This window comes from Aquarana catesbeiana, linkage group LG07 (assembly GCF_042186555.1).
Source record: "Aquarana catesbeiana isolate 2022-GZ linkage group LG07, ASM4218655v1, whole genome shotgun sequence".
Lineage (NCBI taxonomy): Eukaryota > Metazoa > Chordata > Amphibia > Anura > Ranidae > Aquarana > Aquarana catesbeiana.
The window spans coordinates 172,326,022-172,341,692 of NC_133330.1; the positions used below are offsets into that span (position 1 = coordinate 172,326,022).

The 15,671-nt window shown below is 41.9% G+C and overlaps 1 protein-coding gene across 2 annotated transcripts in view; it reads right to left on the reverse strand.

The window, feature by feature from the left end:
- Positions 1-15,671, reverse strand: part of EDEM3 (ER degradation enhancing alpha-mannosidase like protein 3) — a 155,992-nt gene that overhangs the window by 16,417 nt on the left and 123,904 nt on the right. For both annotated transcript variants that reach the window (XM_073592876.1, XM_073592878.1), the window contains exon 18: positions 6,545-6,710. In XM_073592876.1, coding sequence (XP_073448977.1) covers positions 6,545-6,710 — 166 coding nt within the window. The remainder of the gene's footprint in view (positions 1-6,544; positions 6,711-15,671) is intronic.

The window sequence follows — 15,671 nt, forward strand, 5'->3', positions numbered from 1 at the left end:
TGCATTGCTAATGCTAGCAAGAAAAAAAATCAACAAAAACCATGCACAAACAAGGATCCCAAGGAAGTCTTATTTGAGGGACGATGATCACCAAAATATGGCTGCAGCTCCCAAACTCAACAGACCAGATGAGAGAGAACATATATAGACAAATGGGGAAGCGCTGATCCAAAGAATGATGAATAAAAAAAATGATGATTTGAATCCCATGGATATTAAAAGTTCTTTATTGACAAGAAAACAAATTGTATTGTAGCTGCCAAAAGTTGCATAAAAAAAGTCCACAACAATAATCAGTAGAAAATACAAAATGTACAATTAAAATCCAAATAAGTTTGACATTAGCAAAAACTTGAAAAGAACTGCAGGAAAACTGGGGAGCCAGGGGAGATGGAAAGGAGACTGACCCACCTGCAGAGAGGATTGCCAAAGATGGAGCGGAGCCTGTGGGGTACTTCGGGAAGTGACAATCCACAAGAGTGCCAGAAGCGAGGGACTGTCCACCAGCCCCAAGCTTCACGGCGCTAACCACCTGGAGAGGAATACGAGGAATGCTAGCAAGAAAGCCACTCTATTTTTTTTAAAGGAGCCTTCCAGAATAGAAATTTGGCAGCTGCAACTGTTGATTTGTAGCTGAAGGTACAAACACAAGGGCTGTCGTCTATATACTTGCTTTAACATTTTAGGGGTACATTCGGAAGCAAAAACTCCATTGGGTTACACAAGCTACATAACTCAATGAATGTAGCTTAGCAGCTTATAACAAAAGGGTGGATAGTTATATCTGCTCTCTGTTTAGGAGTCACGAACATGAGACAATCAGGGGTATAGAAGTATATAAACCCAAGTAGCTTTGTTACACATATCCCTACCCAAGTGAAGCTGGTGCTCCTGCACCTCTTTACAGGCTTATTACTGTGATGAGTCGCCTCAACTGCCAATGATTAGGTGGGCCTAGGCACCAACTTCATCTAGAAAGTGGATATTTGCATAACAGAGCTAGCTCCATCTCTCCTGTTCTCTTATATAGACATTATGGACCAAATTGCTGGATAAAGTGGAGCACACTGCTGTCTCAGAAGCAGTTTGTTCAGTTAACCTATGACAGGAATATTCCAAGTATGCAGTAGAGATGCACTGAAACTTCTGCCGACAAAACATATTGGTCGAAAATGGTGTTTACAGTATTGATGCGTTCTTGCGACTTTTTTTTTTAAATTGCATTTTTGTGTAAACGTGAGATCTGCGGTCTTTTTTGACCCCAGATCTCATATCTAAGAGGTCTTGTCATGTTTTTTTCTATTACAAGGGATGTTTACATTCCTTTTAATAGGAATAGAAGTGACACTTTTTTTTTTTTAAAGAACAGTGTAAAAATAAAAAAGGTAAAATAAGAAAAAAATAAAAGGTTTTAAAACGTGCCCCGTCCCCCCCAAGCTCGCGTGCAGAAGCGAACGCAATAAAAACACTGACTATGACCCTAAGAAAACCATCCCTACAGTCAAGCACAGAGATGGAAACATGATGCTTTGGGACGGTTTCTCTGCTAAAGATACAGGCTGACTTTGCCACATTGAAGGGCCAATGGACAGGGCCATGTATTGTAAAATCTTGGATGAGAACCTTCTTCCCTCAGCCAGAACACTGAAGATGGGTCGTGGATTGGTCTTCCAGCTTGACAATGGCCCAAAAACATACCACCAAGGCAACAAAGGAATGGCTCAAGAAGAAGCATATTAAGGTCATGGAGTGGTTTAGTCAGTCTCCAGACCTTAATCCTATAGGAAATTTATGGAGAGACCTGAAACTTCGAGTTGCCAAGAGACAGCCAAGAAACCTTAAGGATTTAGAGATGATCTGTAAAGAAGAGTGGACCAAAATCCCTCCTGAGATGTGTGCAAACTTGGTCACTAACTACAAGTAACATCTTACCTTTATGCTTGCCAACAAGGGTTTCTCCACCAAGTACTAAGTCATGTTTTGCGTGGGGATCAAATACTTATTTTACTCACTGAACTGCAACTTAAATTTTTAGCATTTGTTTTATGTGGGGTTTATTTTGGTCGATATTCTTCCTCAATAATTTAAAATACACCTATGATTAAAAATTATAGACCCTTAATTTGTTTGTAAGTGGGCAAACTTATAAAATCTGCAGGGGATCAAATAATTATTTTCCCCACTGTAGGGTCACAAGAGAAGCAAAGCCCCTTTGAGCAGTTTCAGTGCCCAACAGCAGAGCGCATATGTGTGTCTAAGCTTTTGCCGCAGTTCCCTTGTTTCTCCCATTGCTATCAGTGAGGGTTTTCACCTGTGAGGTACTTATGGAGTATGGTGCAAAATGGAGTAAGAGTGTCCATAGAAGGACACACAGGCAAATCAAGCATTGCCTGTCCTGTAGCAAAATCCTTGTTGCAAAAGGGCAGGAGAAAGCACCTCCAGGGCTCTGGGCAGAAGTGGTGCGATGCCTGAAAATATCCCTACAGGAGTAAGGCAACCACTGACCACACTGATTTTATACAAAATGTCTGCACTTGGAGAAACGTGCTGCTGACTGTTGAGATCAAGGATGGGGCGGACACCACCATTTGGTTTTCAATCCGTGAACAAAAAAACTGAAATCTTTCGCTTTCTGGAACCATGATGATCAAATGCCTGAGACAGCCATTTTGTGGATTCAAAGAAACATTTGAAAGCAGGAAAGTACATAGGGAAGAAAAAAAAAAGAAATTACAGCTTGTAACCTCAAGCCACTATGTTGCTAGTCAGTTATCTGCAATCTTCCCTTGCTAAAAACTTCTGTGAGGGCCTGCAAACTCCCCACTCATCCAAGTGGAGAGTGGAGAAGCCCGTTCATTGAGAAGGGCAATTATCTCCTGCCTTAAAGGGCTTGGAAGGCCGTGTCTTCTTAAAGAACTGGGACTGGGGCTTGGATTTGGATCTTAACACTTGGGTTTGACATAAAGCAAGGCTTGACAAATTTGCTTTGAATCTAGGAGAGAGCTAAAAAAAAAAAAAAAAGTTAGGAGCTATTTTTTTTTTTTTTTAGCAAAGCTTTAGTCTTACGAAGGAGGTCTGGTGATAAAATAATTACTCTTATTCTGGCATATGTGGCGATATGTAACGTGTACCACAATCTACGTTTTCAGGCGTAGGCGCCCTAACATCTGCGTTCATGTTTATACATTCCTATATGTGGGGGTGGGGAGGCCTCATTTTTTTGGGGGGGGATTTTATGTGCTTGGGTGTAACTTTACATTTACAATTTTACAAATTGTAACTGTTTTTATCACGTTTTGTTTTTTTGGGATAGGTTCCCTTTAACCACTTCAATACCAGGCATTTAGACACCCAGACCAATTTTCAGCTTTCAGCGCTGTCGCAATTTGAATGACAATTGCGCGGTCATGCTACACTGTACCCAAACAAATTTTTTATCATTTTGTTCCCACAAATAGAGCTTTCTTTTGGTGGTATTTGATCACCTCTGCGTTTTTTTTTTTTTGCGCAACAAATAAAAAAAGACTGAAAATTTTGAAAAAAAAAAACAAGGTTTTTCTTTGTTTCTGTTAAAAATTTTTGTAAACAAGTACGTTTTCTTCTTCAATGACGGGCACAGATATGGCTGCACTGATACGGCGGCACTGATGGGCACCGATGATGGACACTGATAGGTGGCACTGGTATGCGGCACTGATGGGAACTCATAGGCGGCACCGATGGGCACTCATAGGCGGCACTGGGCACTTGTAGATGGCATTGATGGGCAGTGATAGGTGGGCACTGACAAGGGGCACCGATGGACACTGATGACACTGCTGGGCATCACTGCAATATTCTGGTGCCAATCAGTGCCCATTTGTGGGCACTGACTGGGCACGTGGATGGCCATGGGGTACATACCTGGCCATCCACATGTTGCCCCTCTCCCTGGTGGTCCTAGTGGCGATCCCTGCTGGTCCAGTGTGGTGATCTGAGGGGGGGCTGCGCTGATAAACACTGTCAGACGTGAGTGAGGAAAAGCCGATCAACGGCTCTTCCTATTGACATCGTGATAATGTGGTAAAGAGCCTCCTCTTTACCAAGATCGGTGGAGACTGACACACCGCTCCACCGATCGCCGCGATGCATGCCCCCGCGGGCGCGTGGCAGCAGGTTATCCTGCTGGACGTCAGATGACGCCCAGTCAGGATTACTGAACCACTGCCTGGCCGTCATCTGCTATGGGCCGGGCGGGAGGTGGTTAACCTCTTGTCGACCACTCGCAGCAGTTCTACTGCGGTAAGGTAGCTCGGCTGCGCGAGACGACTTAGGGGTACGTCGTTTCGTGCACTAGTGTGTGGGCGCGTGCCGGTTCACCAGTGGGAGATCCAACCAGCAGTCGCCCGCGATCATTCCCCGCAGAGGCAGAACGGGGATCTGTCAAAGTAAACAAGGCAGATCTCCATTCTGACAGGGGATTACACTGAGATCGTGTCTTTCTGTTATGCAGGAAGACGGATCTCTGTGTTCTTCCAAGCAGCCCATCCCCCATACAGTTAGTAAACACTCCCAGGGAACACAGTTATCCCCCCTTGATCGCCCCTGATGTTAACCCCTTCCCTGCCAGTGTCATTAGTACAATGTCAGTGCATATTTTTAGCACTGATCACTGCAATATCACTGGTTCCCAAAAATGTCAGTTAGGTGTCCGATCTGTCCACCGCAATCCCGCTAAAAACAACTGGTTACCGTCATTACTAGTAAAAATAATAATAATATTAATAATAATAATGCCCTAGATCTATCCCCTATTTTGTAGACACTATAACTTTTGCACAAACAAATCGATATACGCTTATCGGTTGTTTTGTTTTGGCCTAAAATTGATGAAGAAATTAGATTTTTTCTTCTTTTTATTGGATACGTTTTATAGCAGAAAATAAAAAATATAGTATGTTTTTCAAAAAGGACAGTCTTTTTTTGTTGATAGCGCAAAAAATAAACTACAGAGGTGATCAAATAGCACCAAAAGAAAGCGGATAGGGTCGGATAGCAAAAAATGGCCTGCTCATTAAGGGGATAAAACCTTCTGGTCCATAAGTGGTTAATGAGACATCCAGGGTCTAAAAGGCCCTGGATGTCTCCCTTGTGCTTCACTGAATTTAATGCAATGCAGGTTGCAATGCATTACATTCTTTCCCGGCCTTGATGGCAGGGGGAAAATGGTCAATAGGGACCCGGAAGTAACGTCATACACTTCACTTCTGGGTCAGCAACAACAAGGGGAGGAGAGCGGACAAGTGTCCACTCCCCTCCACCTGGCTGAACCCACTATGCCGATTCTGGGCCCACAGATGGGCAAGCGGAATCCAGGATACACAGCCAGGAGCACGCAGGGTGTGGAACAGTCGATTTGTCCTTGGGGCCCTTTGCGCCAATACACAGTCCTCCTTCAGCACAATCACAGATCATCCCGAGAGCAGAGCTTGTCCAATCAGCTACACACCTTGTCCCAGCACACGCCCCAGGAGATGGAAGGCCCAACCCCTTTAGGATGGGGATCGCCTCCGAGACCCACTCAGCTTGGAGCATGCGAGCTGGTGTCAGCAGTGAATGGACTGCAAAAGCCCAGGTGCAAGGACTCAATTTCTAATTGCAATGGCGACCGGGCACCTAGGATTTGTCGAGCCCTGACATAAAGAATGTCGTTTGGAAGTAGAAAGCGACAGTGTCTTTTTAAGCGGAAACAGTTTACTCTTGCCCGCCGTTATGTTTAGGTAGTAATCACCCACAGCAAGATCGAATAAATTATACCCATGAAAAGGCAAGCACTCGACCGGTTTCTTTACAAAGTAGCACTGCTGACCAACATTTCACCTATTAAATGTTACGCATGTGCATCGTCAGCATGACCAGCTGCGAGGTCTGCTGATTGAAGTCCATTAAAGCATCCACCAAGAAACTAAGAGCACAGAGAATATCCTCCAGGTATCTGCCAAACTCCGACATCCATTGAGCCCAGACCCTGAAGCTTTGACATATTCCCACAAATTGCAGTTCATAACCAGAAAGGATTGTGGAAAGCTGGTGATATAACCCAGTAATAGCAGCTAACAATTCATCCATTGACACAAAAAAAAATTTTTTTGTCTTTAGAGTGTGGCATTAAATCTGAGTACCCAGAGGAAACCCACACAGGCACAGGGAGAACATGCAAACACCAGGCAGGTAGTGCCATGGTTGGGATTCGAACCAACGACCTAGTGCTGCTAGGCTGCTCTTTGTGCTGACTTCCTTCCACCAGTTTGAGATCTGTTTTTAAGGGACTGCACGAGGCTAATACCAAGTCATACTTAGATTCTTGTACTGCCTGCATTTTAAAAAATACATTTGAGCAGACAGAATTACAGTAATTTCAGCTTAAAGTTTAATAAGCTACACATAATTATCACATGTAGAAAAATTAACTACAGAGAAAAACTAACTCAGGACGGGCAGGTAATCAAGCAAAGTAAGAACATAAGTGTAGAATCGATGACCGTCACCTTTTCTTAGCACCTACCAATAACAATTCCTCCAATGGCTCCAGATTTCTGTACATTTCGAGCCTTCTCTGCAAACATGCACTGACCCCTATGCATAAGTGCAATTCTTCCTTTGATGTTTTCGGAGTTTGTTATTTCTGAGCAGCCACTGTAAGGTTCAGCTTTGGCTACAAAGCCTCGGGTCTGTGGAAACAGAATTTTAATGAACAAATTAAGATCAAATAATTTTCTTGATAATTATACAAACTGCATTTAATGAAACATCTTTCCAAAATTTTGATCTGGATCTAAAACTCACCATAGCATAAAACTTCAAAACAGGGTAAAGACTGGTACACACAGGCCAAATATCAGCCGGTTCAACAGAAACAGCCTGACAAGGCTTCTGTCGGCTTCGGCCAGCTTCTGTCAAAATGGGCATGCTGGAAAACCAGCATCCTATCGGCAGAACACAATAGCTCATCGGGGAAATCGCTATACTAACATCGTATAGTTAACACAGCGCGCTTCTCCCAAGTGCCTCTTATTTGTTCAGCCCGCTGGGTTGAATGAAGAAAACTGATAGTGTGTACTAGGCTTAAGTTCTAATAAGTACTGCTCGGAGCCATTCGAAATGTTCAATGGCACAAGACAGGGGTGCCCACTCTCCCCGTTGCTATTTGTGTTGGCTCTCGAACCCCTTCTCTCCAGGATTAGGCAAAACCCGGACATTAGCGGGTTAAAGATTGGTAAAGACGAGTATAAACTGGCTGCCTTCGCGGATGATATTCTGCTCTATGTCACGCGCCCGAGGACTACTCTCCCAAATATTATATCTACATTAACAGAATACGGGAAGCTTTCCAACTTCAAAGTTAATCCGACCAATTTGGAAACGCTAGATTTTAACAAAAGCAAACTTAGAGATTATTCATATCAAAAACACTTTCCATTCATTTGGGGGAAAAAAGAACTTAATTATTTAGGAGTCAAAATAACTACATTAAAAGAGACCCTGTTTCAGGCGAACTTTATGCCTCTTCTTAATGAAATAAAGCAAGAGCTAAACTGAATCTCACGAGGTCAGTTATCCTGGGGAGGTAGAATCAACATATATAAAATGGTAATATTACCCAAAATTACATATAAAATGCAGATGCTTCCAATATCACTTTCACAAGCGTACCTCAAAAGTCTACACACAATGCCTTTAAGATTTATCTGGAGAGAGAAAAAAACTGTCTAAATTTCCCTCAGTTAACTAAAGATAAGGGTAAGGGTGGGTGGGGAGCACCAGATATTTGTAAGTATTATGAGGCATTTGCTTTAGCACGAGTAATAGACTGGGTCAAAAAGAATAAAGAAAAACAATGGGTAAAAATGGAAAATATAATTAGTGAAACCACGTTGAATAAGATTGTATGGATCCCACCACACTTAAGAAAATGTAGCGCTGAAATACCGGATATTACAAGACATGCACTTTAAGTTTGGGACATATTGCACAAAAGGGAGCATTGGGAGTTCAATTCTCCCTTAATGTCACTTAAGGATACTGAATACTTTGCACCCAGGATGGAGGACTGGTTTGGTAAGTGGATTTTTGATGACGCTCAATTAAAGGATGTAATGAGGCAGGATAAAATGTGCACATTTCAAGAACTTAAAGATAAGGACAATCTCTTTGTCATTGACTCATGGAGGTATAACCAACTGAGCCACTTCAATGACTCACTCCCGCAGCCAATCAGATCGGTAGATAAATTACTCCCATTGGAGAAAATTTGTATGGGGAAAAAAAAAAGGAAGGGGGGGTTCTCTAAGATTTATAAAGTTTTAATAGAATTGGGGAACATAGATGTCCCACCATATATCAGGAAGTGGGAGAAGGAACTGGAAAGCAAGCTTACAGATTCGGAAGTGTGGCAGATACTAAGGAGAGTTAATGCCACTTCGGTCAACTGAAAAATGCTGGAGTTGAACTACAAGTGCTTGGCGAGAATGTACATGACCCCCGACAGAGTACATAAATGCCAGAAGGAAACTTCGCAATTATGCTGGAGGGGGTGGAAAGAAATAGGGACAATGGCACATATCTGGTGGCAATGCCCGGAAATTAAAAAAATTCTGGGGGGAGGTAAGGGGAATAATCAAAGAGATTACCAATATTGCTATCCTGAATGACTCTTGGGAGTGTCTATTTCATAAGAGCGAAATGCCCACAAAGACATACCTGAAAACGTTATTACCACAGCTCACCAATGCGGCTAAGAGCCTTATACCTAGGTATTGGAAAAAGAAAGGAAGACCCACAATGAGAGACTGGTTCAACAAAATCAATGAAATCTAAAGTCTAGAATACCTTAGGTTTAGCGAAGGGACGAATATATAAGTTTTTGAGACGAAGTGGAGGAAATGAGTGGAGTTCAAAGACTCACTAAGAGCGGCCGAGGTATGGGGCATTTAGCTTAGAGGTCTAGATACTGCTAGATGGCGAAAAATGAGTTAGGGAGTGACGAGTGACAGGAGCAAAGTAGAGTGGGAGAGGGAGAGGGAGAGGAAATAGGAGAGGTGAGGTCGGAAGGGGGGGGGGGGGGGGGTTGGGAGGGCCCTAGGATATGTTGAAAGAGGGAAGTTTATTGTAATAAGGGTTTGTCTGTGACATTTTTGTTTGGTAAAAAGCTGATAAAAATTGCCACTATGATGTGATAACGTGAAGGGACGAGTTTTTGAACTTTAATAACTGAAACATGACTCCCGGAAATATTGCGTTGATGTGGCAAAATAAAAAAAGTTCTAATAAGTACTGCATCCATAAATTTCCAGCTTGTTCTATTGTTACTATAGTTGATGTAAAAACAAAAGCTAGAACTTACTAGCAGCATACTTTACCACTAATTCAACAATTATTTATTGTGCAATATACACTCAGAGGTCACTATTAGGCACACCTAGAGCATTTAATAAAAGGTGCTCCTTGGGCACCTCTATGTGGTTAGGCTGTGAAAAAGCCTCACACATGTAGTATCGCCATACTGAAGAGCAGTAGTAAAATGTTTTGGGGTGTAATTCTAAGTATGCTCATACTGTGTGTTAGAAATATTGACAACTTTGTGTAAAAAAGTTATTTCTTTCTGCATTTTCCACCGAAAACAGTAGCAAAAAAAAAAAAAAAAATTCAAAATACTTATTATATTTCTTAGAAAATACCTTGGAGTTTTTGCTTTCCGAAATGTGGTTATTTTGCAGGCATTCCCACTGTCCTGGTGCTTCAGAGCTTTCAAAAGTGTGATGGGTAGTCAGGAGATCAAATGCGTAATTTATGCCCGTAAAACACCTGAAGGTGCTTCTTGGATTTTGGGCTTCTCTACATGGCTAGGCTGTGAAAAAGTCGCACAAATGTGGTATCCCCATATTCGGGAAAAGAAGCAGAAAGTGTTTTGAGCTGTAATACCAAGTATGCCTATGCTGTGTTACAAATATATCTAAAAAAAAAAACTGTGTGAGAAAATTGACAAATGTGAACCAATGACACTGAATGCCCATTTTCTGACTCTACCACCTGCATTCTGTAATCGAAACAAAGATTCATTGGACCAAGGTGCATTTTTCCAACTTTAGCTGTCCAGTTTTGGCGAAGTGCTTACTGTAGCATTAATTCCTGTTCTTAAGATGACAAGAGTTAAACTGCCATGATCTGCTCTTGCTGTAACTTATTCTCTTTAAAGGATCAACTTGCCGTGCACTCAGATATACCCTTCTGCACATCACTAGAGGTCGACCGATATGGGTTTTTCTCTGGCCGATGCCCATATTTACAAATCGCGGTGGCCGATGGCCGATATGTGATGCCGATTTTTTTGGGCCGATTTTTTTCTTTTTTTTCTTTTTTTTTTTCCCCTTCATCTCATAAAATCTAACAGTTAGACCCCTTTCACAATGGGGCGTTTTTCAGGCGCTTTTGGGCTAAAAATAGCGCCTGTAAAGTGCCTGTCAAACGGCTCCCCTGCAGTCTCAGTGTGATATCCCCGAGTGCTTTCACACTGAGGTGATGCGCTGGCAGGATGTTAAAAAAAAGTCCTGCATGCAGCATCTTTGGAGCGGTGTATACCACCACTCCTGCCCATTGAAATGAATGTGCACCGCTGCCGAAGCACCTGCAAAGCGTTTCGGCAGCGGTGCTTCAGGGGCGCATTTAACCCCTTCCTCGGCCACTAGCTGGGTTATAAGCGCCCTGCTAGCAGCCGAATAGCGTTGCTAAAATGATGGTAAAGAGCCGCTAAAACTAGCAGCGTTTTACCGTCAACGCATGCCTGCTCCAGTGTGAAAGCAACCTTCAGTGATACGGAAAATTTTTTACATTTAAACATTTATTAAACAAAACAAACCTCCAATCAGTTCACTTGTATGTATAATTTAGATAAAAAAAATATAAAAAAACACCTCTCTTAAATATTAAATACACAAAAACAGGTAATCAAAACTTCTGGATGAAAAAAAATGGGCTAACTTTACTGCTTAGTTTTTTTTTAAATTTATTAGTGTATTTTTTTTTTTTTTTTAAATTGCATTTGAAAGACCGCTGCGCAAATACCGTGTGACATAAAATATTGCAACAACCGCTATTTTATTCCCTAGGGTCTCTGCTAAAAAAAATATATATAATGTTTGGGGGTTCTAAGTGATTTTCTAGCAGAAAATACAGAATTTTTACTTGTAAGCAACAAATGTCAGAAAAGATTTAGTCTTTAAATGGTTAAACTGAGAACTTCTACACACGGAGTTCAGTTCATTCATAATTGTAAACATTGTATCCTTCAGGTTCTTTTTATCAGATTTGGCAGGCTGCCCAGAGAGGGAAGTTGCTTCACACAGGCAACTTGCACTGACTTCTATTACAGAAGTCTTTTGCAAGTCGCGCTGAAGCTATATCGGCTTTTTTTATTAGCACAATCGGCCGATGCCGATATATCGGTCGACCTCTACACATCACTGCTGTAAAGAATGGTTATTTGAGCAGTTGTGTCCTTCCTGTCAGCTTGAAAGGTTTGGCCATTTTCCACTAATTTTTAGCAAATTATTTTTGTAAAATATAGAACAATGATGGCCATTTAATTAGAACAAATAAGGCCTCAAGTGTGTCCCAACTAAAAGCCAGGCATAATAAGCAAAACATATAAAGCTACAAAAGACTATTTTAAAGATTGCTGACAATACAGAAGATGATTAACCACACCTGTAGCATATTCACGTTTTTTTTTAGAGATTGAAAACCACTTCAGAAGACAGTCAGAAGCAGGGATTCTTGCAAAGAATTAATACCTACCTGTCCTGCTATCTATGTTACTGAACTTGCTTTGTTGAAGATCTAAGCTTGCTGACTTATTTAGGAGTGTGTTGGATTCCTGGATCGCCCGCTGTACTCTGTGGTTCCTGATGCAGAACGGTTCCTAGTTCACACAGTGCTGAGGGAAATTCTCACAGTTCCTCTCCAAAAAAGGTGAGCACCAGTGGCAATTGCCCATGCTCAATTTTGATGATAAGAGTAGTCAAAAATACAGTATAAACTGATTTAATGTGGTTTAGGGGTTTCAAAGTTAAGCAGTCATTGGACCCCAAGTGACTTTTGGACCCCCCCCCCTTTTTTTTTTTAAAGGCCAGTAAATATTCCTAATCGAATCGAATATAGTTTGTCCTCTTGAGCTATAAAGAGGCTCTGGGGGTTCTATTCAAGCTTTTAAAGCTTAGGATTTTTTTTGCTGCTAGGAATTGCACTTTTGTCTGTTCATTTTATATTTTTCTATCAATAAATGATTACATTTTAAGATTGTGGTGCCTAAAAAAAAATCCATCTAGGAGCTCACCATCCCAATATATCTTCAATTAAGTATGTGGCACTGTTGATTATTGTCCTGCATCCATAGTACCACCCTGTGGTAATACTTCCCTTTGAAAATCAGTTTTAAATCTTAGTATTAGCTGTGTAGGAGTAGCTATTGTAAGCTCTAAAGTTGTGTTGTGCTTAGGATTCCTGGAGGATTGACTAAACCTGTAAATTCCATATCTTGAAATACAGGACAAGATACATGGTCAATATTCATAAAACCTGGGATGTAGGCTGGCAACTTTATACGATATGATTGGACACTGGCAAAACTTTTGAGGACACACCCCTGAGTATCCCCTATAACCCTTCCCCCACTCCATGAGTCCTCAGTTTTGAAGCAATCAGAAAAATACAGAGTAACACAGAACAGAGGGAAGGGTGACCTGTGTCATGTACCCCAAAATATAGAAATTACAGGTAAGCCAAAATTCCTTTTATCGAACTGTACAGTACAGGACACAGGTTTAATATTCACAGACCCTGGGGCATCCCTAAACAATGAATTATAAGGAAGGTGGGCAACAAGGGTAACAGAACTGTGCCAACAGGCCCAAGAATAATGAAGGTCAACAGAACCCACAGAGCACTGCTGCAGGAACCCTGTGGCTGCTGGGTGCTTTGGAGTAAGGCACAACAATGGAAGGAATATGTCTTAATTGAGGTGGAAGGCAGACACCTCAGGAAGAAAGAAGGGCCTTGGATGCAAAACTACTTTGTCCTTGTGAAAACAAGGAATGGCTCCTTACAAGGGAAAACCGCTAGTTCAGAGACAAGTATGACAGACGTGATAGCCACCAAGGAGGCTACTTTGCAGGAGGGACAATACAAGAAGACCTCCCTGTTGGGTTTAGCAGGTGGTTTCTGCAGGGCAGAGAGAAGCATCAACAGTCATGCCTTTCAAACCAACGACTAAGCAGGAAGGAACAGGGGGCTCCAAGAGAGCAGATTTGGTAGAGGCCAGGGGTTGTCTCATAGCAGTCAGAGTATGTCTGTGTACCAGTTCTCTTTTTGTTTGAGATCAGCCTCAACAGAGTCCAAGGAATTATCAGAGCATCCAGTGCTAGAGAGTATCCTTGGTCATGGCCACAACCAGGTTTAATCTGGAAGCTAGGAAACCTGCATCCGACCTCCCTCTTCCCTGAAATATCAGGTTAAAAAGGATACGTTCACCGCTTTGAGGTAGGTTCTGGAGCCAACAGCCGCAAAGGCTGTTGCTACTTGTAGTTCATTCATTCGCACTCTTTTCAAAAAGTGACAGCTGGTACGGGTAACTTCTCCCTGTAGTGCTGTCACACAGAGGGCCCAGGTCGCCGAGCAGCTGCATGAGCAGAACAGGTTACAGGTTCCACCCTAAAAATGGGTGGAACATGTAACATGTTTGCAAAGGTGAACTTATCCTTTAACGATGATGGGGTAAAGGGTCCAGGTGGCGATGACTGAGGTATCACACCTTCAAATTGCCAAACTTCTGGGATGTGGACAGCAGAGATTGCTGGACAGTGTTTTTTTCATTCATGAGATGATCTGGCTTGCTTCCCTTAACCACACATATACTGCAGCAGGGTGGCCCGGCTGCGCGAAACGTACCTGTACGTGGTTTCGTGCATGAGATAGTGTGGGCAAGCATGCCCGCTGCATGCCGGGGGGAGCGTGCGCGGGTTCGGCAGACTATGTCAGTCGGCCAACCGTGATCTCAAGGTGGATCCCTGTTCTGACAAGGGACAACGCTGAGATCGGCTGTTTCTAGTAATCAGGAACAAAGACTTCTGTGTTGTCCCAGTGAGCCCATCCCCCACACAGTTAGAACACACACTGAGGGAACACAGTTAACCTTTGATCGCCCCTAGTGTTAACCCCTTCTCTGGCAGTGTCATTTATACATTGATCAATGCATTTTTTTTTTTTTTTTTTTAACACTGATCACTGTACTGGTGTTACTGGTCCCCAAAAAGTGTCAATTAGGGTCAGATTTGTCCGCCGCAATCCTGCTAAAAATCATAGACCGCCACCATTACCAGTAAAAACAATAAAAATAAAAAAAAAATAAAATAAAATGGCATGCAATGCCAAGCTGCTGCTAACAAAGCAAACAAAATATTGGCATTCATTAAAAAGGGGATTAATTCCAGAGATAAAACAATAATTCTCCCGCTCTACAAGATTCTGGTCCGGCCGCACCTAGAGTATGCTGTCCAGTTCTGGGCACCAGTCCTCAGGAAGGATGTACTGGAAATGAAACGAGTACAAAGAAGGGCAAAAAAGCTAATAAAGGGTCTGGAGGATATTAGTTATGAGGAAAGGTTGCGAGCACTGAACTTATTCTCTCTGGAGACGAGAGACACTTGAGAGGGGATACGATTTCAATATACAAATACCATACTGGTGACCCCACAACAGGGATAAAACTTTTTCGCGAAGGTAGTTTAACAAGACTCGTGGCCACTCATTAAAATGAGAAGAAAAGAGGTTTAACCTTAAACGACGTAGAGGGTTCTTTACTGTAAGAGCAGAAAGTATGTGGAATTCCCTTCCACAGGCGGTGGTCTCAGTGGGGGGCATCGATAGTTTCAAGAAACTATTAGATAAGCATCTGAATGACCGCAACATACAGGGATATATAATGTAATACTGACATATAATCACACACACAGGTTGGACTTGATGGACTTGTGTCTTTTTGCGAAATCACCTACTATGTAACTATATAAAATGTAAGTGCCCCTAAATCTATTCCCTATTTTGTAGACGCTATAACTTATTGGGATTTTTTTTTTTACCAAAAATATGTAGGAAAATACATACTGGCCAAAACCGATTAATACATTTTTTTTTGGATATGTAGCAGAAAGTAAAAAATAAATATTTTTTTTAAAAATTGCCACTTTTTTTATTTAGAGCGCAAAAAACAACAACTGCAGAGATGATCAAATACCAAAAGAAAGCTCTATTTGTGGGAAAAAAGGACATAATTTTTGTTTGGGTACAACGTCGCACGAGCACGCAATTGTCAGTTAAAGCAATGCAGTGCCGTATCCCAAAAAAGGCCTGGTCATTAAGGTGGTAAATCCTTCTGGGGCTGAGTGGTTAAAGCTGTAAGACTCTTGGTGCCCCTTGTTGACTTATGTACAGTGGATATAAAAAGTCTACACACCCCTGTTAAAATGTCAGGTTTCTGTGATGTAAAAGAAATGAGACAAAGATAAATTATTTCTGAATTTTTTCCACCTTTAAAGTGACCTATAAACTGTACAACTCGGTTGAACAACAAACTGAAATCT